This window comes from Centroberyx affinis, unplaced genomic scaffold (genome assembly GCF_046629955.1).
Source record: "Centroberyx affinis isolate AG114_WGS23_722 - 3 ecotype Tasmania unplaced genomic scaffold, CSIRO-AGI_Caff_v1 ptg002376l_1, whole genome shotgun sequence".
NCBI classification, from domain to species: domain Eukaryota; kingdom Metazoa; phylum Chordata; class Actinopteri; order Beryciformes; family Berycidae; genus Centroberyx; species Centroberyx affinis.
In genome coordinates, this window is record NW_027280632.1 from 38,086 (window position 1) to 66,075 (window position 27,990).

Consider the following 27,990-nt stretch of genomic DNA (forward strand, 5'->3'; position numbering starts at 1 on the left):
GTCAGTATGGGATGTATTTAGGGCTGGGCGATATGACCTGAAATCCATATCAGGATATATTGCCGCATTTACCTCGATAACAATAAATGAAACGATCATTTACTTGGCCTTTGTGCCAGGTGAAATCACCCTCTATAGAGTACAACAGGTGGTGACATCTACTTTTCACCATTAGGTGTCAGGCTTCACCAAAGATTTGGGTTTGGGGTGTAGTTACTCTTTAATGAACTCCAGACCTATTATGCAAAACTGCTTTGCTAGCGTAATCTAGTTGTAGCTAAAATATTTGCTAACGTATGCATTAGCCACTGCAGTTGCAAACGCACATTGTGATATGAACACTGGGCAAGCAGTTTCACATCACCTCTTATCTATACATGTTGGTTTTTTTCTGACGTCTGCAGAAGAGGGAACAAATGGCGGCTCGTCTTTTCGCCCCTACCACTACGGGACTCCCCAAAGTCATCAAATTTCACATTCTACAGGTAGCCGCTTTGAATGAAAGGAAAACGCACTGGACTGCACTGGAGGAATGCATTTACCGAACCTTCCATTGTGGGAAATTAGGTCAATTTGTAGGATTTGTAGTGATGGTTTCAGTACATTTTCGGTATAACCTACTGCCCAGCCCTAGACGTATTTCTGTGGTTGGGAGACCACAAAATGAATTGCATGTTAATTACTACTTCAGGTTGAAGTGAAAACTCATCTCTTCAAGAGACACTTTACATCCCCCCTCTCCCATACTTCTCTCCCTTCTAAATTCTCATCCTACTCTTCCCTGCCTTCCGCCTCTACTTGCACCTAATCTTTCCTCTATCTTGTTGAAAACATACCTTTTATACTTGGATCAAATACAGGGGTAGTTGTTACATCAGTTGTCAGGTCACTGTGGGTTTGACCCTTCCAGTTCTGTGTTGTCGCTTGGTATGTTGATCTGGGAGTGAATGCCCACTCTGCTGTTTTTCTACTGTACTTCCTCCTCCTGATATAGTAGTGATTTGGACAACTCTGGAAGGTTTGGTATAATTGAACAGAGGTCTGGGAACTGCACTATGTATTTTAAATATTTCATATCTATCAAGGTTGTTCTTTTTGAGTAATATTAAATAAAAGGACATTTATATATACTTATATTTGATTCATTTGAATATTTGGAAGTACGCTTGAATTATTTGAAAACATTTGAAATCATAAAAATGTATAAAATACTTTACCAAATATTTGATTTTATGGATGCATTTATTACAGGTCCCAAGGGGTTGGGGTCCCAACAGATAATAATAATGGGGAACCTGTTTTTAACGGGGAAAACAGGGGAAAATGAAGTTAGTTGTTGTTCCTCAGTACTGCTCGTCAACTGTTTTATTTAGATCAAAAATAATCTTATTTTCTTTTTTCTTTTTGTCTTTTATATCAACATGTAACAATATTTCAGTAAACAAAAAAAATGCAATATATATTGGTACCACAATACTTCTGTTTAAATCTGATCTATTAGGTTACCATAGCATTACTTACACTTTAAAGAGCTTCTGTACCTTATAGCAATAAACTATAACTGAACACAATACAGTCAGCATTACTGTTGCTTTACCTTGAATGCTAAATTAATATCTGCCTAGTTACAGTAGGCTACATCTTGTTATAATTATACTAAGATAAAATTGCATAAATCAATAATAACATAAAATTGACTTAAGGAACTGAAGAATAAACCATTTCTTTCTTTTAGTTTTCTGAGAACCCTATATAATATTTGGTAACTAATTTGACAAAAGCTAACATCCACAATAACAACCAGTGATTAGCATACGAGCTAACCAACATACCTTTGAAACACATTTCATCTCCGCCATCTTGTCTTCCATTATAAGTTAGGCCGATGATCTACCTTCCATTCACTTAACTAGCATAGTGAAACATTTTGTTCACACATAACTCACAAATAAATGTTTTTTTGTTTTTTTTACACTAAACTTAAGGATTGTGATGATTGACACCTTAGCTTCACTATTTCAAAGAGTGGTTTGGGACTGACCTGCTTTTAAGAGGGAAAACTGGGGGAATTGAAGACAGGAGAGTTTAGCAGACAAAATAATGGAAACACCACATGAATAAGGACTTTCAAGCAACTAAATCACAATTACAAAGGCAACTTAACAGGCAAGTAACAGTATTATGTTGAATGCCAATTAAAAGAGGTCTGAAAAGACCTATGTTACGTTTGGAGAAAGCCAAGGAATGCCTTCAACCTATCTGTTGCTGACTGTTAAATGTGGTTGGGGATCTGTAATGGTAGCCATCTACTGGGAGTCATTAGGTCTGATGATTTGGCTTATCTGAGGTTTTGTTGAAGTGGATATTAGATAATTTATAACTTTATCTAATCAAAATGAGCTGCCATGTATTTAAATGTATTTGATTACATTCATGAGAAATTCAAATTGGTGAAAAAACAGTGACAAGAACACGGAATCCTGCCTTTTGATCGAGCCTCACCTCGTGTTGCCTTTAGGTTTGATTTTGTATATAAAAATATATTCCTTTATATTCTACTTGGCCCTGTGTTGATTTTCATCTTCCACCATTCACTCTAAGTGCAAAATTATACACTTATTCTCAAATTTAACGACTGCCAATGCTCTTTGGAATTAATGTAATGTGGCATGAAATGTCAACTGTCAGAATTTTGGAAGGGTTCCAGATAAAAGCTAGATGTCTACTTGCGCATGATTTTTTAAGTCACTAGAAGTCATTATACACTAATTTTAATATCAATATATGCCCCTCGCTTTCAGACATCTGTGGTTTAGTGCAAGTAGCGCAAATATACTGTACGTGTATTAACATAACTACCAACTTATCATCAAATGCTTTGGGATTCAACTCACTGCAATGTCAGTTGAAACTCACTGCAATGTCAGTTGAAAACACTGAATAGGACTAAGAAACACACAGCGAGTTTGCCCCCGTAATTCCATCTCAGCCTTCTCTCAAACTATTGAAGTTAATGGGGCCATCTTTTTACAGCTCTAAAAGAAGCAGAAAATATTGAATAAATGTCTCCAAACAGCTCGTGCAGCATAATCCAATTGCAAAACGATTACACTGTGGGTCCAAAAGTCTAGCAGACAGTGAGGTAAATATTGGACTTTTGGACCCACAGTGAAATAGTTTTGCGACAAAACACTTGGATTATGTTTCACAAGCTGTTTGGAGAAATTTGATGGACATTTAATGTTTTTGGCCCTGTGATGGTCCTGTTAACCTCAATAGTTGGAGAGAAGGCTGAGATAGAACTGCAGGAGCTAACTCACTGTGTGTTTGGTCCTACGAACTTCAGTGGAGGAGATAATGGCTGAATTTTCATTTTGGGGTGAACTATTCCTTTAACATTGTTCCCCGTATGGTCCAAAAATGCACCACAAATCCACTTTTGAGAAATAAAGTCACTAGGGGTGGCCGAAAAGTCTCTTAATCTAAATTGACAATGGTAGACTAGGGTTTTAAATTTATTTGAATGTTGCTCCGGATAAGAGCTTTGATCAGCCAAATCCCTAGAATGCAAACTCAAAATGTAAAACATCCTTTTCTGCAAGGTTCTCCTACAGCAACGCCTTTCAATCATTTGCCATCATGACCGAAGAGTGTCCAGGTTTTCATTCCAACCAAACATAAGAGATGGTACATGGTTGGCAACCTCTGTCCTACATGGAAATTGGTGCATGGGAATAGGATTTAATCCATATCTTCTCCCTAAGAGGACTCTCTGACCAAAAAGTGGTTTCCATTCTTCAAGGAATATGTTGGACTTCTTAACTAAGTTAAAATGTAATAAAATATTTTGATACAACCAAATAAAATGTTCAACACAGACCACATTCAAACAGTAGGTAAGAACAGAAAACCTGTAGGTTATTAAAATATCTTATACAAGAATACATAGAGATTAAACATCAAGGTATATATATATATATGTATACATGTTCACTTGATTAATATATACATATATATTATGTATATTTGATGAATGATTTCAACAAATTCAACTTTTTTATTGGGGGGGGGGGGGGGGGGCACTTTTAAACAGCAACAACTTGAATGGGGAGAAAAAAACGTGGCAACAGGTGAAAACTAAATACAAAAATAGAGAGGGCACCACCAGCACACTGAACTCCTGCAGAGGAGCTGGCCTTGGAGCTGAACAAGGGGCCAGTCACAGAGGGAATAGAGGGTGGAACAGTCTGAATCCATGCCACCTAGTACTCATCAATGAAAGGACACGCCATGATTGACAAAGAACCACACATGGGTTGAGGTCCATATTTATAGACCTTTACTGAACTGATTGAAAAAACATACACCCACTAAACACATCTAAGTTTACTTTTTGACATTGTTTTAAATATATTAACCAATACATTAACCAATACATTTTTAAACATGGTTTCCTATCGGGCAAATAGAGGATAAAGGCATATGGATTTAGATACTACATTTCTGGTCAATATAATTTTTTGCAATTGTACTGTTAACTATTTATGTAGCTGTTGTCATTCTATTGGGGTAATTTAGATTGAGACATATTTTATGTAACATAAGCCTAAACGTGTGATATCACATACCATATAATTAAACACGTAGGTCTATATCTTATTTATCATTGTATAATTTATTTAATTATTATATTTAAGTTGATTTTCTATGAACTTACATTTTTTGACTGATAGTGGTTAATAAAGTAAAATAATATGGCAGCATGCTAGAAAGTCAGTGGTAAAATCGTGGCTTTCCCGTTGGGTCAGTGTTACAGGAACTCTGGTTAACAACAACTCAGGCTTAGCCTGACAGTTAGCCTGCCCCGGACCAGGTTAGTTTCCCAGCATAAGTTGCCATAGTAACTGAGCTTGAACTATGTTGAATTTGCTTTATGGAACCAAATCAACTGAAAATGAGTCAGACTAACCGAAAGAAGCCTGGCTTATTTGGTAAACTCGCTTTATGGAACAGGGCTCAGTTCTGGCAGGCAGAAATCACAAGTCCAGTAAACAGGCAGAATTCAGGTAATCAATATACCGGTAATACAGGAAACAATTCTGGAACGAACTTGGAGAACTCACAAGACAATCTGTCAAAGACGTGAAACAAACAGTCATACATAGGGAGTGGCTGATTGGAAAATGCATAGCACCTGGTGACCGGCGGGAAACAGGGAGAACTGGGCTGGATGATGACTGGAGTGGGTAAAGGACAGGGAATCAGGACTGGATCAGGTGCTTGAGCTGGAGCTGGCAGCAGTTGTGACACCATGTCCCTGTGTGTGTGTAGGTGGTGTATTTCACGGCTGTGTTCCCCTATGAGATGCTGGCCATCCTGCTGGTCAGGGGCTTGACGCTCCCAGGATCCTGGCAGGGCCTGGTCTTCTACCTGTATCCAGATCCTTCACGCCTGGCTGACCTCCAGGTGAGGAAGCTGGGGAAAATACTTGGCCTCACTTTATGTAGTTAGTTTGAGAGGGACAATACAGCATATGGTATATGTGAAAAGATAAAGATACAATGTCAAACATAAGAGAAAATCTAAGCTGTACTGAAGCTGGACTAGGCAACTTCACATGTCAGCAGCTCCAAATGGCAGCTAGATGTAACATTTGAGAAATTTGGTGTGGATGCAGGCAGGATCTCAGATCTTCTTCTCCTATGGTGTGGCAGCAGGGACCCTGAACACACTGGGCAGCTATAACAAAATCAAAAACAACTGTTACAAGTAAGATAAAGGGACAGCTCACAACATTTCAGATTTTCAAATTTTCGTTATTTATTTTTATAATTGATAATTTAGCATGGTGATATATTACCTCTTTACTAGACGTTTTTGTTGGCTCTCTGCTCTAAATTAAACCTGCAATAAGTGATATCAGACCTTATAACCAATCCTGAAACTAATGTGGGCTATGTGGAGATTTCATTGAGACATAATGATATAAACAAATATTCACACAGCAGCAGCTGTGTTGCTGTTTTCACCTCTTTTCTAAGGTCTCCAAATGGCAGCTAGATGTAACATTTTAGAAATATAAACCTCAATACAGAAACATACAAAACACAATCACCATTAAAATTTCCTGTGATTGTCCCAATTTGACCCCGTTTCCCCACAGGGATCATTAATATTTTATTTTATCTGAAACTCTCAGGTTCTCTTCATCATCATTTCATTCATTTGCACGTAGCTTGTAAGTTGATAAAGGATCTGGTGTGTGTGTGTGTCTGCGTGTGTGTGTGTGTGGGTGCGTGTGCGTGCATGCGTCTGACCAACCAGGTGTGGATGGAGGCAGGATCTCAGATCTTCTTCTCCTATGGTGTGGCAGCAGGGACCCTGAACACACTAGGCAGCTATAACAAAATCAACAACAACTGTTACAAGTAAGATAAAGGGACAGCTCACAACATTTCTAATTTTCAAATTTTCGTTTTTTATTTTTATAGTTGATAATTTAGATATCTTTACTAGATGTTTCTGTTAGATCTCTGCTCTAAATTAAACCTGCACTAAGCGATATCAGACCTTATAACCAATCCTGAAACTAATGTGGGCTATGTGGAGATTTCATTGAGACATAATGATATAAACAAATATCCACACAGCAGACAGCTGTGGTTTTTATATATGTGCTACACAAACAGAGATGATGGTGATGATTATTATTGTGAGTATTGGTAGTAGTAGTAGTATTTTGAGATACAAGGTTTTCATCTGACAGTACTGAAAGTGTATGATAATAGCGCTTGTGTTTATGCAGGGACAGTCTGTGGCTGTGTGTGCTGAACAGTGCCACCAGTTTTGTGGCCGGCTTTGCTGTCTTCTCCACTCTGGGCTTCATGGCTCACAAACAGGGAGTTCCCATCGACATGGTGGTGGACTCAGGTACAATATACAGTATATGTGGGACTTTTCTTTTCAGCCCATCCTTGGTGTCCTATCTTTTCTGTCCATTCTGCAGATTTTGGAGAGTACAACTTGGGTAGTAGGTCTTTGGAGGGCGTTAATGTGAAATTTCCAAGTAGGAAATTTGTTTTTCCGATATATATCCAATATCACATGGATGCACAATTAGCCAAAAAAACTATGGCTCTTTGGGTCCGCCCAATGAGATTTAACGCAACCAAAGAAGTTATTTCTGCCTCTGAGAAAAGTCTGTATAAAACTCCAGTCTGCATCCATTCAGGCCCAGGTTTGGCGTTCATTGCGTTCCCTCAGGCTACAGCCATGATGCCGCTGCCTCAGCTCTGGGCTGCCTGCTTCTTCTTCATGCTCATTCTGCTGGGACTCGACACTCTGGTGAGCGCACGTGGGTCAGTTAGTATTGGGAAATAATTCTTAGAGTGTGTTTGAATCTACATGGATAAGCAGATGGGTGGGGTTTACCACATCAGGAGTGTTCATATAGTAGCAGGTAAGTTGTCATTCTCTTAAATGTATGCTAACTGGACTTTCAAATACGTTCCTGTGATTGTCTTAACTTTTTGTCTGAACGTGCAATCTAAATGCAAATACTGTTTGACTCAGATTTTGCTGGTAGGATAGGAGGATTGCATGGTGCATAAAACATTATATTATATTATTTATATTTAATTTCCTGAAAAGCATACTTTTTGCCAATACATGCTTTTTGAAGGAATAAATCCATGCCAAATTACTTTTTTTTTAATAATTAAGATTAAATACTTAATGTTCACATATACTGTCAAAATGGCCTCAGTCTTCTGTGTCTTCTGTCTTTGAGTTTTGATCTCTCTCTCTCTCTCTCTCTCTCTCTCTCTCTCTCTCTCTCTCTCTCTCTCTCTCTCTCTCTCATAACCTCCTCAGTGGTTGACATGTTCCCGGTGCAGATGCGCAGACCCTGGTGGAGAGAACTCTTCCTCCTCCTCTTCTGCCTCGTCTCCTTCCTTCTACAGATCTCTCTCACCACTGAGGTACCAATCAATGAATCAGTCAGTCAGTCAGTCTTAACTTTTATACTGAACATTTCATACGCAGAAAAATTCTATGGTTGTTACATTAGAAATAACAGATCACCCATGCCATTTTGTATCCCCATTTGAATTAAACTGATTGCTTGTGAGGAGGAAGACAAAATGGCTGCTAAAAATGGATACAAGAAACCAAGCACAGACTGTCCTCATCTCCCTCTGTTGTATGCGACACAATCTTTGAACACTGCACAACACACAACAATTTCTGGGGGCCTTGGCCCCTCTGTTTAATTGTTAATTGTTTATTTTCCAGGGAGGCATCTATGTGTTTCAGCTGATTGACTACTACAGCTGTAATGAAGCCTGTCTTCTGTCTGTGGCTGTGGCCGAGTGCCTTGCTGTCGGCTGGGCCTTTGGTCTGTGGTATTACTACCCGCTTTGTGTGTGTGTGTGTGTGGTCTTAACTCACACAAGAAGTCAGATTGTCTGGCGTGATAGTACTGTATTTGATATTTATGCAAATGTGTGGGTGTGTGTATGCATGGCCCATATATGCAACATACATGCTCATGTGGGCTTCAGACACAACTTCACAGTATGTGACTGGCTGTGGTTGGACTCCATATATGTAATAGTTTCTTGTCCTCATGCTGGGTATTGAAAACAAAAAATTGTGGGGTCAAATCTTTTTACATTTTATTACTGTCTATACACACTGTATTTATGGAGAGAGGTGCTATATTATAAAGAGTTACAAACTGCATGTAACATTCAGGGACTGATAGGTTGTATGACTCCATTGAAGACATGGCAGGCCAGAGGCCATGCTTCTTCTTCACTCTGCTGGCGTTACTTAACTCCTCTGCTCTGTCTGGTAAGTCACACACTAAGTGCAATCAGCAGAATAGAATAGAATAGAATATCACAACACTTTGCTTCAGAAGAAATATGTTTATACATGAGAAAGGTTAAGCAATACATGCAAGTTTTGCATAGTGCAGAAAACACATGTAAATATAACAGACATGTCCTTCAACTCCAGGAGCTAAAATAGTGGAAGGTATAACCTAACCTAACAACCATTCATCATTATCTCACAGTTTTAAATGTTTACATGTTTAAAACATGTTATTTTTGCTACATTATTTCAATATTTTAAGTACTTTAATCTGTGAATACGTTTTATCTCCTAATTTCGTTAGCATCAGTAATTTATAGCTTACAGCATCACTGAGACAGCAGGTTACGAAGAGTAGGACAGAAAAAAAGTAAAGATAGAGACACAATGAGGAGCGAAGGACCATGAACATGAACCCTGGGGTTGAGGAATCATGCATCCTGCTGATTGCATCAGCACTGTGAAAAATAAAAATGATTATAATTCAGATTCAAATCACAAGAAACCCAACTGCAAACTCCTAAACAGAGTAGAAGTGGTTGTTTATATAATGGACAGAGCATGATGCTAACATTGCCAGGGTTAGTATCCATCCAGAATGTACGCACTCATGGTACTGTAAGGTGCTTTGGATAAAATATTATGCCAAATGGTACATGGTACTTAGAATCAGTACAAGAGTACAGAGTACATTCAGCAGCAACAGAGTCCTGTTGCTGCTGAATGATGTATAAAATAGGTTAAAATCATGATTATGTGTACTGTTTTTGTAACCTTTTAGGTATTTAGCTGACACGCTTATACAACAACTTACAGTGAGTGATAAGGTAGGCCTTCATTGTCTTGCTCAAGGACATTTGGATATCAGGTAGGGCTTCATTGTGTTGCTCAAAGACGTGAACATCAGGTGGGGCTTCATTGTGTTGCTTAAGGACTTTTAGACATCAGGTAGGGCTTCATTGTCTTGCTCAAAGGCATTTGGACATCAGGTAGGGCTTCCTTGTCTTGCTCAAGGACGTGTACATCAAGTAGGGCTTCATTGTCTTGCTCAAAGACATTTGGACATCAGGTAGGGCTTCATTGTCTTGCTCAAGGACATTTGGACAGTATGCATAGCTGCTGCCAGCTCTAGCCTGTGTCATGGAAAGTTCAGTCTTAGTCACTAGACCACCCTGCTGTGACATCCCGTGATTTGATAATGTCTTACTCTATTTTTGTCTGTCCAGGTTTGCTTAATTTGCTTCTTTCTCGACTACCAGCCCCTGACATCCACACGGGGTTATGTGTACCCAGACTGGGCCTACCATGTGGGCTGGGCCACGGCCCTCTCCTCCATACTCCTGGTTCCGTTCTGGGGTGTCGGCAAGCTCTGCCTCACTAAAGGCAGCCTCAGGCAGGTAGGTGTACAGAATGGGAGCAGCAGAATGGGCATTCAACGTACCAAGCAACAGCAACAAGGAAGTGGAAGGGTCAAACCCACAGTGCCCTGAGAGATGTAACAACTACCCCTGTATTTGATCCAAGTATAAAAGGTATGTTTTCAACATATTCTCATCCCACTCTTCCCTGCCTTCTGCCTCTACTTGCACCTCATCTTACCAGGTGACGTCACCTCCTAAAGAGTACAACAGGTGGTGACATCACCATGGCACCAAAGACCAGCCAATAGCAGATGACCAGTTCAGTACCCTACTTTTCACCATTAGATATCAGTCTTCACCACAGATTTAGGTTTGGGGTTTAGTTACTCTTTAAGTTTGGCCAATGCTTATGGCACTAATGGCTATGACACTAATGAAGAATGCAATATTTCTGCACCAAGGTAAAAAATATAAACAAATGATCATTTCATTTATTGTTATCGAGGTAAATGCTGCAATATATCCTGATATGGATTTCAGGTCATATCGCCCAGGCCTGAATACATCCCATACTGACTCATAACATGTCGGGACAATGGGCTGACAAAGGTTTCATCTCTGTTTCATTTGGAAGATTCCGGCGGAATTTCTTATCAGTGGGGTCAGTGACAGGATGCCACAGGACAGACAGACGCTGTGAAGGACAGAAAAAAAGACAAACACCAAATGACAATCAGGTCAAATCACACAGATTTGGTTGTTACAGAATATTGCAAAAGTAAAGCAGAACAAGCTCAGACGGGGGCTAGTACTGCACCTACCTGACGGGGGCTACCCTCAGTGAGGCAGAACTTGCCGACCCCCCAGATGGGCACTACGACTATGGAGGAGAGGGCCATGGCCCAGCCCAGATGGTAGGCCCAGTCCGGGTACTTATGACCCCTGCTGGATGTCAGGGGTTGGTAGTCCAGAAAGGAGCAGATGAAGCAAACCTTGAAGGGAAGAGCAGAGGAAAAAACTAGAAGCCATGTGGACTAGCATACTTCACCTACTTGGTATGAAAAGGCTGATCAGATTTCTGAAAAGTCTCATTGAGCCAGTTGTGTGTCCCTGTGAATCTTCCTTCTGTCCCTGTACTGTACTGTAGCCTGTACACTGCCTGTATGATAAGATGTGTGATACTGCTGATGAAGACATGATAATATGAAGTGTTTTGTTTTAAAATATGTTATGCACCATTTCTTCATATAGTTTATTAAAGATCCAGTGCAATGATTTCAACTCAAAGATGAGCATGATTTTCTTTTTCAGTTTTTGATGGTTAGATGGTACAAAGCTTGTAGGACTGAGTGAGAGCTGAACCTTCCACTGCAGGCTACTATTTCTATCTTTGGGAACAAATATCCAACGTTGGAACTTCTAACTTTGTCTCACAGACTATGGGCCACCTGATTAACTATGCATACTGTCGACCAATCAGAGCATTCATTAAAACCTAGGTGTAGGTGACATCATTTACACCTGGAAGTAGATTGGAATTCTAAATATGTTTGATTCTGTTGACAACAGAGTTTTCAAAGCCTGTAGGTCAAATATCCACAATGCTAACAGTTATAATAATTCAGTCAGGAACACTTTAGTCACAAGATAAAACCATTAATTGCAACTAAAGGTAATACAGTTATGATTGGCGGATATGGCCCTGCTGTAGCAGCTCCCTGCTTACCCAGCAAGCATGCTGAAGGTATAGCAGGGGCGCCATGCAAATCCCCCCATGGAAGAATACAGAGCAGAGCCGGAGCAGCAACACTCAGCAGTGTTGATACTTAAGAGCCACCATGGGCTCAACTGCATAGACTATAACAGGTGGAGGCTGGGGAGGTGGAAGTAAAGCTTTACCAAGCAGCAGAGTGTGCAGCAGTTGTGAAGCAGGAATCAGTGTAGGAGGAGGCCATTTAAATCGGCCGCCTTGTTATGAGAATGGATTATGATTGGTGTGCGTGGTGATCAGCTGGTAGATGACTAGCAACGCGTGACGTCCGTGTCCTGCGTGAACTAACGCGATGCTTCATTTCAGTCGGGAACACTTTAGTCACAAGATAAAACCATTAATTGCAACTAAAGGTAATACAGTTATGATTGGCGGATATGGCCCTGCTGTAGCAGCTCCCTGCTTACCCAGCAAGCATGCTGAAGGTATAGCAGGGGCGCCATGCAAATCCCCCAAACCACAGAACCATATGCCAAACATAACTGGTGCAGACGATTCTTAATAAGTTACCAGCTGATCAATAATAGAAAGATAAATGTGTAGCAACAAGCTTGTTGCAGACCTCAAGCAGTGGCACCAGACGATGCTGTTGCTGACCTCTGCTAAGTTGTAAGTCAGATTTACAGAGAAGAGATACAAGCATGCATCCTGAAAGAGGCCATCCTACAGTTATGTGAAATATCTATGTGTAGCAGCAAGCCTGCTGCAGACCTCAGAAATTCATTATATTAAAGAACATGGATGCAAGATACACCTTGAAAGAGGTCGTACTACGGTTATGTGAAATATCTATGTGTAGCAGCGAGCCTGCTGCAGACCTCAGCTATCACCTACTGCTTCTTGGGAGGGATGCAGGCATGCATCCCGTGTGAGGTCATACTACCTAAATCAGAGCAGTGAAACCCAGTCAACCACCTTATGCAGCATCTCTTATGACATATGCAATTTATTGATGACGCAATAGTATCAATTAGGCTATATGCACTCATGCTTTGAGCTGAGACAATATCAAGAGTCCAGTCGAATATAAGGGAGAGATTCTTTGAGGAGCGCAAAAATCCCCCAAAACAAAATTGCTTCTCACTAAAATGAGTTGCATTTAACTATTTCTGACTCATGTAAAGCAACAAGCAATTGTAGTACAACCTTACAATCCCAGCTAAGCAGCAGCATGTCAGCATTATGCTTAAATACACAGCAACACTGAATCGAAAATGGAGCTCGCCCAGCCAGCCATAATGATGCATGCTTGCACCATGATAAGAGCAAATATTCAATGCAAATACTCAGCTTAGGTGAAGTGGAGCAACGGGAACTACAACTCCCAGCATCCTTATCGGCGTCATGACGTCATTGCTTGCGATGAAATTCCATGGGAATGCCCTGGTCCGCGGTGGGGTCTAATGGCCGTTGACGCTGGCAGAAAAGACCAGTTTCCAGGCTTGAAGTGGACATTCACGACCGAGTGAGAGCTGATATCATGACCGGCCGTCGGCTCGTAATCAGAGTTCGGACTCTCGCTCCTTTGCGAGAGTCGCGGTGGGATGAGTCGCGCAAATGCCATTCTTTCCTGGACAATGCCTTCTTGAAGCGGTATTATAAGATTGTAGTTTGCGAGATAGGAGCTCCGACAGCGGGTTTGGAGGCCGATGGTGCTGCCTCTGGAGATTCTTCATCTGACGAAAATGAGACATCTTGAGCCCGAGAAATCAGCGCGACCAGCGGCAACTTGTAGCAGGTAGGAGCAGCAGCATGACCAGTAACAGCAGCAGTAGCATAAAGCTTTACCAAGCAGCAGAGTGTGCAGCAGTTGTGAAGCAGGAATCAGTGTAGGAGGAGGCCATTTAAATAGACCGCCTTGTTATGAGAATGGATTATGATTGGTGTGCGTGGTGATCAGCTGGTAGATGACTAGCAACGTGACGTCCGTGTCCTGCATGAACTAACGCGATGCTTCATTAATAATAATTGAGTAACTTTACATTAAAAGGTCCTTTGTTAAATCATACAATGAAAATGAGAAATGCAATTCTCATTGCACTGGACTTTAAAATAATTTCCTTATTGGACCTTAGGGGTTTGCAGCCCAGAATAAATTATATATCCCGTCCATCCATCCATCCATCCATCCACCCAGCAGCTGCTTAGTGTGTAACTCACCAGGCAGATCAGAGGGGTGAAGTAACGCCAGCACAGTTGGAAAAGAAAGAACGGCCTCTGGCCTGTCATCTCCTCAACAGCATCACACAGCCGGTCAGCCCCTGAATGATAAATACAGTCAGTTGGTAACAATTCAAAAGGATCTGGAAGAAACCCCAACCTGCTGTTCAATGACTTCCACTGTATAACTCAGACTAATGTGCTGACTTTAACATTTACATTTCAGCTTCCTTTCATTTAATTACTTTGTAATTTGACAGTAACTAATAATCAAAATGTTGCAACCTTCCACTAACATTAGTGGAAGGTTGTATTCTCACTATAAGTTGGCGATTGCAGGGTGGCTAATATTAAATCTATAAAGGCAAATACAGAATGACAAATTTCAGTCGCCTTCTGTAAATTGATGATAATTGAATCTTCTTTTTTTTAACAAGCCAGAACAAAATTTTAGATATCATTCATTGGCTTCTACTGAATATTTCATGTGCAGATGAGTTGGATTGGGTTACATCTTGAAAGAACAGCACAATTGAAAATGCATTCAGTGGCAACTAGCTCCATCTGAAACAAATGCTGTATAGATGTATACACACTACACACACACACACACACACACACACACACACACACACACACACACACACACACACACACACACACACACACACAAAGCAGGTAGTAATACCACAGACCAAAGGCCCAGCCGACAGCCACACACTGGACCAGAGAGATAAATAATATACACGTTCCATTGGCACCATAGTAGTCAACCAGCTGGAACTGATAGACTCCTCCCTGGAAAACATGTGAGAGGTAAAAATAATTATTTGTTATTAATTAGTGGTTCAAGCTCATAGGGCTGAAACCCTATTGTTTTTGTGCTGGTTTATTATTGTTCATCTGCGTTGGCGCAAATTCCCGTAAGCTGGTACATCACAGAGACATCAAATTTGGCCCGATGACAGATACTATGACCCATTACTATCTCAACAAATATTTACCCAATCGGCCTGAAGGGGGCGCTATAATTAAAGGTTTTACTTTAAAGGCCATAACTCGTACACCATTTGTCCGATTTACACAACACTTGGCACACATATCCAGGTGTCCTAACTCTACAATTTTGCAATTTGGATCCTCAAGGTCCACCTGGAAAGTTTTTGAGATATTTTGAAAGTTTTGAAAAACACATTTTTAACATCTCCTCCTACACCGTTTGACCGATCACCACCAAAGTTGGTCAGTAGCATCTATGGACCAAGCTCTACAAGTTGTCATTTTGGATTTTTGATCCCGACTTTAGTTTTGAAAATATACATTTTTAAAGTTGTGAGAGGGCGTGGCCTGTCAGCTAAATTGTCATAACTTCATGACCGATGGTCCAATCATCATGAAACTTAACGAACATGTTCAGATACCATCAATACCCATGCGTGCAAAGCTGTTTTAAGATTGAACACTAGGGTGTTCAATCTTAAAAAAAAAACTGTATCTCCTAATCCAGATGATGAAATTGTGTGAAATTTGGTACACATGTTCAGGGAGGATGTACTAGTCAAAACCAGACGTTCTGTCATCATTGGTGGAAGTGGGAGGGGCCTATAGTGTAATAACCATGTAATAGCTGGTAAATCAAAGTCTATTTGCAAAATCAGTCCCAAACTTCTCAGCCTTGTCTGGAATGGCATTTCTAACATGTGTACCCCAAGAAGGGGGCGCCACAAACGCCAAAAATGGGCACGGCCTAACACAAAAATGGCCGTAACTCCACACCCGTTTGTTCCCCCTTTCATGGCCGCTTGCAGCTATATTTATTATTATTATTATTGTATGTTAGAAGAAGTTTCACACTAAACACCATGCTTGAAATGTATTACTCCATATTCCATAGCAATCATTACAGACAGAAAGAAATGCTATTATTTCAGTAGCACTGGATACAACCTACGAGATATTATGTTAATAGTAAAGTACTGGCGCTGTCACTGCAAGGGTTCGGGATTGTTTCGCTTTGGGGTGGGTGGACACTTGGGTGGATAGTTGAGCGGACAATTGGGTGGTTAGTTGGGTGGTTAGTTGGGTGGTTTGTTGGGTGGACAGTTGGGTGGTTAGTCGGGCGGTAGGTTGATCCATTACCTCAGTGGCGAGAGAGATCTGAATGACGAAGCAGACGCAGCAGAAGACGAGGAGGAAGAGTTCTCTGCGCCAGGGTCTGCGCATCTGCACCGGGAACATGTCAACCACTGAGGAGGTTATGGTTTCCAGACCTGTAAACTGAGAGAGAGAGAGATGTAATGTGATTTAGTCCTATTTTGTGAGTATTTTACCTGTACTATGCTCTATTTGATTTTCTCAATGACAACTCTGGCTGCATAATTATATAATATATAATATATCATTATAATTATAATGTAATTATATACATAGCTATTCTCCATTTATAACATTTAAACCACTGTATGCAGCTTTTCAGTTCCAAACATACAGATCCAAGTGCAACATTCTCTAGATCTGAATATATTTCTGTCTATTTTTCTCTATCACTGACTTCCATAGCTTCCTATCAGTGCAGTCAGTCAGGCTCTAACAGAAACCATGTGGATATTGTATTGAAAAGAGACCTATTTCCTAAATTTCTATCTCAATTTTTGTCTATACTATACTTCTACTTTTTTATATGCTACTTTTACTTATATACTGCTTTTTTTATATCCTATTTCTAAGTATTTCCTAAATTTCTATCTTAATTTTTTTTAATCTACTACCTTTACAATTTTGTGCGGGTCGAATTCCTTGTATGTACAAAATAACTTACAATACCTACTCTTGCATCTAAACTAGGTGCTCATCCAAATGCACAAGGGATAGTTGCATCCGATCTTGTGTACTGTCAAAAATGTATGTACAGTATATAGATGAAATTAATATTTTGTGCAGGGACACAGACTGTGTGTGCTTTGTCCAGGTTTGCTCACCAGAGTGTCGAGTCCCAGCAGAATGAGCATGAAGAAGAAACAGGCGGCCCAGAGCTGAGGCAGCGGCATCATGGCTGTAGCCTGAGGGAACGCAATGAACGCCAACCCAGGTCCTGAATGGATAGAACAGACAGCAGTTGTTGTGTTTCGCCACTGAGATCTAGCATCATTTCACTAATTACTGTGTGTGTGTGTGTGTGTGTGTTTGGGTGATGCTACAGCAAATACGTCAGAACGGTTAACAAGTATATCTCCTACCTTGTTTGAGTTACTGTTAAGACATTTTGTACCTCTGTGTGCTGCATTATGAAAAACAAGTTTCTCACAAAGGCTGAGATTTTCCAGAAATTAACTCCTTGTTTTACTCCCACATGATGGAAATTTGAATTGTCACTGATTGGCCCAAAGGGGGAGCTGCTGCATTTGTGTAGAGCATGTTATGATAATGGGATAAATAAAGGTGACTGTAATACCTGTGTCAGTATGGACTGTGCCATAGGCGATTCTAGGCTTTGCCACCAGGGGGTGCAAGGTTAAGAGAGACCAATTATTCATAACCTGGTCATGACTAGGCTACATGACATCAATGCCTGTATATTGAGCTTTGGAAATGTTATAGCAGGATATGACAACACATTCTCACAACAACTCTGCATCACCAAACAAAACCACAAAATCAGCGCCAACACAGCATATCATCACAACAGTCATATAGGCCTAAGCACATAATAATATCCCACAGCTGACAGGCCAAGCCAATATCAACCTTTGCATCGCAAATGCCAGCAACGCATTGCATGTGATGAGCAGCATATCACACTATATTAAATTCTTGAACTAGCCTAGCTAACGCAAGATAAACCAAACGGAAGGTGACCATTGTTGTATGTAGCGTGGGTCACGTGTTGAAGAGTTGAGAGGTCATTGTGCAGGTTTACTTTATCCAGATACACGATCAAGAAATTTGCATGAAATAATGTTGAATACAATGAAATATAGATAAGTACGGAATAAAAAAAAAAATTTTTTTCAATTTGATTTTTAAAATAGTTTAGATGTAGAAATTTCATTGTTTTCATCTGACCACTAGGGGGTGCAATTGCACCCCTTGCACCCCCGGTAAAATCGCCACTTGACTGTGCTATGTTAGTTGTCAATATCTCTCTGCACCAGTGCCATTTCATTCCAGTACATTTATTTTATTAGGTGATTTAAATGATTTTGATTCTCATGTATAATGCAGATAGTATCTTAGTGCTGTAGATCAGTGGTTCTCAACATGGGGTCTGGGGACCACCGGGGGTCCTTGAGGGGGTCCCAGGGGGTCCTCAGCAAATTGATGAATCGTTAAACTTCATTTACAAAATGTTAACACAATTAGAGAATGTAGAAGAATGACTGTTTTGATCATAGTTTCACTGTTATCTCTCTACCTACAATACAGATAGTCATGGAATTCTGGACAAAATCATATCTAACAATAAAAATATTCCCAGATTTGGGTCCGAGAGACAAAATCTCAATGGTGGACTGTCCAAATGGGGGTCCATGGCTCTAATGTGGACTAAATGAGGGGTTCTTGATATGAAAAAGGTTGAGAATCACTGCTGCAGATAGTGATAGTACCTGACTCGGTCACCATGTCGATGGGAACTCCCTGTTTGTGAGCCATGAAGCCCAGAGCAGAGAAGACCGCAAAGCCGGCCACGAAACTGGTGCCGCTGTTCAGCACACACAGCCACAGACTGTCCCTGCATGCACAAACACACAGCTTACCATACAGCTCAGACCTGAGGGAAATCATTTAATGAAAGTATCTGCTGCCTCATACAGGGACAGGACAGTCAGGTACAGTCATCCTAAAATTTTTCACATACCCTTGACTTGGAGCTTTGTTGCACTACAAGACAGAGATGTGACCAAGTCTATAATCAGTTTCAACTTCAATAAATTCAATCATTCCATGCAAATTCAGAAAACAGAATTTAAGTTCCATCTTCTGGTGGAACAAATCTCATCACTTTCAATCTAAGTCATTTACACAAACACAAGATCTCAAGTCAAGACTTTAGAAACCTTTTCAAGTCATCAAAGTACAAGTCAGAGTCAAGTCCCAAGTCACCAGAACCCAAGTCAAGTCAAGTCTCAAGTCTTCTCTTCATGCATCAGGGTTAGGGTTAGCATCCCTACAGTCAAATATTTGCTCAACATTTTGATCAATATTCATTCAAAATTGACATTCATTTAGGTTGCAGTCATGATGCTAACACATCAATTTTAGGATAGATGAAAACCAAATGCTTTAACTTCTTTCCATAATGTTTAAACTCCAAAAAATACTAATTCAAAATGTACGCCATGAGTTATTGGTGCTGTTGCTTACTTGTAACAGTTGTTTTTGACTTTGTTATAGCTGCCCAGTGTGATCAGACTCCCTGATGCCACACCATATGAGAAGAGGACTTGAGAACATGCTGCCATCCACACCTAGAGAACGACACACACACACACACACACACACACACACACACACACACACACACACACACACACACACACACACACACACACACACACACACACACACACACACACACACAGTGGAGTGGGTAAAAAATAATAAGTTTCACATATGTTTCACAGAGGGATTCCATCCATTCGTGTTCATTTGTTTATTTGCCTCGAGCGATACACCACTGATCCTATTTTTTTTTCCCATCGGGAAACTGATTTGTTTTGCTACTGTGTTCTAGCATTCACAAAATTAAATTGAATGGCCTAAGGAGGGCACTGTGTCATCTGTTGATTTGTTCATCTATCACTTGTGACGTCTCAGACACCACTGTTCTGAACTTGGACTGCTGTACCTTGCCGCCATACATCTATTTTGATGACCATGGTGCTGGAAACTTTTGGTGTGTGCAAATTCAGACCAGTCAGGGGCGCAACCCTAAGCACTATAACAGTGCACAGAAAAAATTGTAGCCTTATATTACTGTATAGTCCCTAGAAGAGATGAAGGTAGATGATCAACCAGGTAGCCAGAGAACTGAGAGACATTTAAATAAACTGCTACTTACTGTTTATATGTCATCATCACAGAGGTACCATGGGACTGACCATAATCATACTCATTTACCAAATCATCTCTCTGAATATAAATACAAATACATATACAGTACATATAGAGAAAACATGGGATAAGCGCGCAAAGACAACATATATCTGATCTTTATTATATTATATTTTTGGCTCTTGTGATAAGCTACAATTATTTGAGCATTATTTCCTTGTTCTATGTTTTTGTAAACTATGTTTGCTGTGCAGCTGCCATTTACTGAGAAGTGATTATATTTAATTATGTTTCTGGTGAGGGAGGGTGGTTGGTTGGTTGGTTGGTTGGTTGGTTGGTTGGTTCATTCGTTCATTCGTTCGTATACAAATACATATGAATGGTGTGTCGGGTGAGTATTGCTGCTTGATTACAGCTTTCAAGCATTACAGTGTTCACTATTTTCATGGCACATTATTAACAAGCAAACTCCATACATTTCATACGTTGGGATTGGTCTCTTTTAACCTCATATTCTGATGTTTTCACAAATGCTGTATGATTGATCTCAAACAAACACAGTGAGGTCATGTAGTTTCCCCAGCTTCCTCACCTGGAGGTCAGCCAGGCGTGAAGGATCTGGATACAGGTAGAAGACCAGGCCCTGCCAGGCTCCTGGGAGCGTCAAGCCCCTGACCAGCAGGATGGCCAGCATCACATAGGGGAACACAGCCGTGAAATACACCACCTACACACACAGGGACATGGACATGATACACAAGCAACTCTTTGTGTCAGTGTAGATGGGAGATGTTTCCTCAAAATTACTTGCACATTGTACACAGAGTGTCAGAATTGCTGAGTGTGTATATGTTGACAGATTTGTATAGTCTACTGTCTGTTGTATGTTTGGCACTCTCCACTTGCACTAAAAGTGAGGTACTCCAATTTGGAGATTTCTGGTCCTTGTTTTCAGCTGTTCATTAATTAGCGATTCAAGGATCTTGAAGATGATCTTGGAGATGAACCTTTAGTTATTCAAAACTGTAGGGTCACCACTTTTTAACAATAGGAGGACATGGGCTGATTTCCATATTTGGGGAATTTAATTTCTAATAAGAGTGAAATTAGATAAATAACATAATGGTTCAGCAACAAAGTCAGCGGCCAGTTTTAAAATGCGTTGGTCCAGGTGATCAGGGCCTGTTGCTCAATTTGTGATGTTCACCGATATTTACATCATGGGTCAAAGGTTGCACTTAATACTGATAAAGTGCAACCTTTGACCCATGAGATATTGGTGAAAATCACAAATTGCGTTGTCAGCGATTACATACTGTCTTATCCTCCGATAACATAGACATAGCCTGTGGAAGTGTGTCAGCCATGTTTGTGAAAAAGGTCTATAGAACGACGTGCCAGATTCAATGAAATGCTCAATAAAACAATATGTTTATCTTACTAACAATAAACAATCTCTGGGTAATGTAGTCCTTCATATTTTAAAAAAAAATTAAATCTCAGTTATATCTCGGGGGACCATCAAAGTGCAAAGTTGCCAAGTGCAGCTCTAATGAATGATGAATCTATGCTGGCAAAAGTGCCTGATAGGAATCAAACCTAAACCAGATGAAGAACAAATTAGCAAAACAACTTGTTCCCTTGAATCCTCACACCCATGTTTACAGACCTTTCCAGTGGTGTGGACTCCTTTCCAGATACTGAAGTAGCAGGCTGCCCAACAGGCCAGGAGACACAACACCAGCTCCCACCTCACCTCGCCCACCTCCTCTATACCTCCAGACATGGACAACACACGTCTCCTGTAAGGGGAAACCACACAGACGATGTTGATTCGACTCTGTACTACCTTGTATACCTTATGTTTTCCTCAACTAACTTCTACCATAATCACGCTGAGTGACAAACACTTGAATTGATTCTGATTGGTTGTCTTCTTACCTTGGCTCTGTGTTGCTACATGGTTACTGTTGCTAACTTCACCACACACCTATGCTATAGGTCTGTTAGAAGTTAATGAACCAAAAAAGGCTAATGAAGTAACTTAATGTCAAGTCAAGCAATTCCAACGCCTAGTAACAAATCTTTAAAACCAACACAAAGCATTTACATAATTTAGCCCATGTAGTGTTTACTTGATTTAAAGGTCCCATATTCTACACTTTCCAGTGTTTTATTTTATGTCTTGAGGTCCATTAAAAGCTGTCAAATTCAATAAGTGAGCTCCCATATTAATGTTTGATGTCATAATAATAATGAAAAATGCCATACCATAAACAATGACAACCGCTCAACCGCTTTGAAAAAAACACTTTGTTAGTCTATAGTCTACAGTCTATTCATACCATGTGGATGAAAACACCCTAAAATTAAAGCTTCCAATAGTAGATTACAGTCACTTTAAAGAGAACGAACCAAGTCTTTCTTTTTATTGTATAAAAGTTGAGTCATAATTTAACAGGGTCAGGACACCTTTGGAAAGCTCTCTCTCTCTATGAAATTGCTCATTCTGTATATGAACGGTTAATTGCAACTCAATCATCATCGATATGCCAAATAACCAGAAAGATGATAAAACACCACATTATGAATAATAATAAATTTTACCCCCACTGTGTGGTATTTATCATCCATTTTGGTCTGCAGGTATAGATGTATATATATATGTACAAGTATATGATTATATACAGTAGGTTCCTTTTGGGAGGACTTTGCAATCAGATTACAATACTGAGTTGGCGTATTCCAGTGGATTATGTTATTGACAATTCAGTGTTGTGTGTTATATTATTTGTAACCTTACCACCTCACTACCAGTTTTGATGTGGTGTCTGTGGTGGAGCTTGATGTCTCAACATTTACTTACTCCCAGAACTCAGAGACTGAAGACCTGGTCACAGTTTCAGAAGTCCAGTTTACTGTCAGGTTGCCATTGTGTTCTGCAATCCAGTTTGGAGAGGTGAGCTCCACACATCTGTCTGTTGATATGAACCCAGAGTTTTGCTGGTTGGTTACATGTTAGATGATGCTTAGATGTTGATTTCAGGTCTTTCAAGTCTTTCAGGTCAAGGAGAGATGGCCATTTATTTAAAGGGAAAGCAAATGCAGAGACTACTTTTCAGGTTGGACTGGTTAAAAGCATGCTACTGTAACTGCAATCTGCTATTGGCTGATCTTGATTGCTATTGGCTGATCCATGACAAATTATGACAAAACAGGAAACTACATCACATGTAACCAAGATCAGCCAATAGCAGATTGCAATTGCAATATCATGCTTTTAACGACTAGATATAACCAGTATAGACTCTGGGTTTGCTTTCCCTTTAAAGAGTAAATCAACAGTAAATCACAGCAGTGCAGCCGCAACTTTCGACATCTGGCCCACCAGAAGGTTTTTCTCCCGCAGGAATTAGGCCAATGTCAGGACGTAGTTGAGGGGTTAAAGAGTCTGTTAGTGCTAGGCTAAAAGTGGATTTTGCCTACTACAAAGCAATGAGCAATCTCCTCGTATTTGAGAGTATACAGGTTTGCAAATTGGCGTAATATCTTTTCTCATTGCTTGCCTTATGTATTTGAGAGGAAACTGGTCATGACTCTGTATACTCCTAAAAGGATATAACTCCCTTCAGTCACCCATCCATCCATCCCTCCCTCCCTCCATGCTGACCTGTATTCCAGGTATTATTGCAGCTGGCCCAGGGGAGCTGGGCTCTGAAGGAGGAGATGAGGTAGAAGAGGGACCAGGCCAGGATGATGCTGTACAGTCTCGAAAATAGCTGGATCACAATGATAGCATAGCCAATCCCTGGAAGAAGAAAACATACAAAGTAGTTCAGTTGAACTCCAAAACAAGACATCGACCATTGAAAAATATAACACCTACTATGACAACGTGATTACTGGTATAACAAGGAAAACTCACCACTGTATATTACTGAACAGCTAATATTAATTCATTAGGTATTGGACGATGTATCGAAATTCAATATATTGCGATACAAAAGTGTGCTGTAGTAATTACAAATGAGACGCTTGACCATCACAGTTTCACAATCTCTCTCCAGATTGTATTATTGCCACTTTGTAATGACATTTTTTAATTAAATTTACATTCTTTACATTCTTCTTTTATTTATTACATCATATCATGGTTATAATGAATCATGAACCCCATATCGCATATTGAAATGGTGATAACAGTGACAAAATTGTAAATTTTATTCTTTGACGTGTAATAAAAAGCTTGTTTCTTATTCGCTACGACACCCGTTTCAAAATGTAGGACATTTATGAAATTACGTTTTGCAATTAGTGCAGTAATAAGACTTCTATGGCTCTTTGTTTGAAGGCTGCTTTAGCTCTATACCACAGTGAATCATGTGGTTACCCTGTGCCAGGGGGCAGAGCTTCCTCCAGCAGGTGATGGTTCCCTCCTGGGTGAACTGACCGACCGCAGTCTCCAGCAGGAACAGTGGAGCGCCACACAGCACAGCAAAGAAACAGTAGGGCACCAGGAACACACCTGCAAACAAACAAATACACCTATGAGACCTGGGAGGAATCTTAAGAAAAGTCATTATGAGGAGAATCTGACAGATGAAACGTTTCATTTTGTTTTGTTGAATGTGCAGTATCACCTTTTAAAGCCTGGAGAAAATTTGAAGCATTTTAATTACTGCAATTACTGCAATGTTGATTTAGGTTGTTAAGTGTGCAATGTTTTGTTTGTTTGATCACTCCAAAACACATATCCAGATTTTACTAGCTGAAATCCTATCAAGCTATCAAGCGATCATTAATCCATCAACCAGCCAATCAATCATCCATATTTCATTCATTTTCATGCCAGCTATTGATTTGAAGTTGTAGTTGTCAGTGTTTTTTTATATGATATGTATATACGATGATGATATACGATATGTTTATCTCATGATATGACTCGATATGCGTTATGGGGTTCATGATTCAATACAACCACAATGCGATGTAATAAATAATAATGAAAGGACTGTGAAATTGTGATGGTCAAGCGTCTCATTTCTGATTCCTACAGCAGAATAAAATGGAGCTAATATGCATAACGATACATATTGTCACATTTGTGTATCGCGATATATTGAATTTCGATATATCGTCCCACTCTAATTACAAAATTTGAGTTTGTACAATATCTAATTCATAATGCAGTTCAGTTCATTAACATGATCTATTATAAACTCAAGCCTACATTCCCACAATTTCCCTCACCTTTATTATGACTGAATCCAGACTGAGAGCCATAGTGAAGGCCAAGATATTTTGGGGAGTGAGTCTTGCGAATAAGCCAGTTATCAAATTTCCAAACACTCTCTGCATCACACTGTCATATGTTATGATTTAAGCAAGCAAACCCTTATCTGTGACCTTGCATGCTTAGCTGAGACCGCAGTAAACCGTGTGAATGCTGCCGTGTTTATTAATCTGTTGTACTGTCTGACTGCTCATCATCTTATTTTCACTTCTTGCATGCATAGCCCCCCCCCCTGAAAAATAGAATAGGAAAAATCCACTCTGGAATACTGTTACACTGGTATATATTATCAATCAATCTGATGTTTGTCATTTTGTGATAAGGTGTTACCTTTTTGATAAACCCACTTTCCCTCGACCTGCCTTGTCTACTTCTACATCAGTTAGTGATTACCTACATTTCCCAGAATGCCTGGAATAACATGTGCAGTATCTTCGTTCCTTCTCCATTATAAATAAATAATAATCTTTATTTCTTTAATATCCATGGGAATCTTATATGAATGACATATACATTTTAAAATATTTTCTTTGATTGGATGCAGATGACTTTGCCTTGCCATGTGCTAATCACTCAACTTCAATGACAGTAATAATTCATGAAATTATAAATTTCAAAAAAAGTTCCATAATTAATGTTATGAACTGAATAGACTCTCTCTCTCCCTCACACACACACACACACAGACACACACTTCCTTATGATAGACAATTGTGTTTGATGATTTCCACATCCATGAATTTGTTTAGAGTTGTACACTGTGTGTAATTGTCACATCTTCAATTTAAAAATGCAGATGAGTCATGCCTTTCTCAGAGAATGACTGGGCTTGAGGAGTGACAGCTGTTGCAGTGGAAATCTGACCAACTGAAGGTGAGGAAGGCGGGACTAACAACACACTTCCTGCCTCAAGGCAAAAAGTAGCATAGTGTAGCTTTAAAATACAGTTTGTCACATACTCTGTGTATGACAATTCCCTTGTGTGGCCTTGCTACCTTGTTAATAAACCTTTTTTCCCTTCTCAATGTGAACATACATCAAACCTTTGAATAGTTTATCCTAAGAATTCATTTGTTTGACTGGTCTACTTATTTTTTTTAAATCTTACAAACATGTAGCACTCTATTTGACTTTTGTCAAAGTGCCACTTAGCAAACTTTACCTCTAATTGCTCCAGTGGAGCTGCCATTATTATTATTATTGTTATTAGCAGTAGACCATGATTATAATGTGCATCTCCTACAGTAAGTGTGAGTGTGTAAGTGTGATGAAAAGAAGTCAGCCCTAAATACTGTTGCCTACACTTATATAGCCCTGTGGCTATATAAGTGACAGATAAATGGGTTTTCACAGTATTCAAATGCCCAGGTCTAACACAAACATACTGTAACAAAACAAATAGGCTACTCTAATGCAGTGGTCCCCAACCCTTTTTCCCCTGACGGCTTTCTGATCTCGCTCCTGAAACAATTTACAATTCAAGTACGGAAACAGTCAGTAAATTAATATATCACTGGTTCTTTTTTCTGCAACTGTATCAAAATTGTATTACAAGTAAAAATACATATTGTAACTGTTCTACAGCCAATGTGTCAATCACTGGATAATACATTGTGCCTTTTATATCCTCTGAGGGGAGATGCCACATGTATGTTTTTTGCATCGTGACTTTTGATTATTTCAAATTATTAGCTATTGAGCGCTTTCCTTGCCAAATAGTAATATTTTAGCAGATTGAATCATGTTTTCTTTCAAACTGAGCAATGAATGTAGGGTAAAAATTTTTTTTTTACCAAAAATTAATATTCATCATTATTTTGCATCTCAGCATAAGTTAAATACACACATCCATGCATTGTGTAGACCTGTACATCTTTAACACATGTTGAGCTGGAAAGTGGGATCAGTTAAATTAGTTCAACTAATTTCCTCAACTATATGGTACAACTCACAATGGTACAATAATTTCAACTACACTGAATCGTCAAAATATTATGGACATCTTGCTGAGTTGCAGCCACTTTTGCACAATCTACATCTCAACTGTCTCAAAGCTTCAAAATCCTTCTCTAACCCGTCTGCTTCTCTTTATCTACATTTCCTCCTTTGTGATAAGGGAAATCAATAAGGGATAATGGCTTTTACCTGGATTCACCTCATCAGTGTACTTCATGAAAAGTGTCCCTAATATTTTGTACATTCAGTGAATATGGTACAACTCACCTCCACCGTTCTTATAGCAGAGATAGGGGAATCTCCATACGTTTCCGAGGCCCACCACGTTCCCCGCCATTGCCAGAATATATTCCCGTTTTTTCGCCCACTGGTCCCTCTTTTCCACTTTTCCCTCCATATTCCTGTGTTTCCTCCCCAGACCACTGGTCAGTACTGTCAGCAGATGGCTCTGTCAGCCAGCCAGGGTGTCTCGCTGCCTTGGAGATAAGTTTGACAGTTTTGCTCAAGGCATTCACAATCTT

The 27,990-nt window shown here is 39.8% G+C and overlaps 1 protein-coding gene and 1 pseudogene across 1 annotated transcript; one reads left to right on the plus strand and one right to left on the minus strand.

Moving 5' to 3' along the window:
• Positions 1-5,233: 5,233 nt before the first annotated feature.
• Positions 5,234-10,515, plus strand: LOC139656055 (sodium- and chloride-dependent GABA transporter 3-like; annotated as a pseudogene).
• Positions 10,516-10,815: 300 nt separating this feature from the next.
• LOC139656056 (sodium- and chloride-dependent GABA transporter 2-like) lies at positions 10,816-27,866 on the minus strand. Its single transcript, XM_071533547.1, has 14 exons — positions 27,737-27,866; positions 24,611-24,745; positions 23,891-24,028; positions 23,087-23,198; positions 21,890-22,022; positions 20,813-20,947; positions 19,531-19,634; positions 18,774-18,898; positions 17,148-17,260; positions 16,309-16,446; positions 14,865-14,967; positions 14,170-14,270; positions 11,060-11,230; positions 10,816-10,932 (listed from the first exon to the last, which is right to left on the minus strand). The coding sequence occupies exons 1-14, from the start codon at positions 27,864-27,866 to the stop codon at positions 10,816-10,818; spliced, it is 1,755 nt and encodes a 584-aa protein (XP_071389648.1).
• Positions 27,867-27,990: the final 124 nt, after the last annotated feature.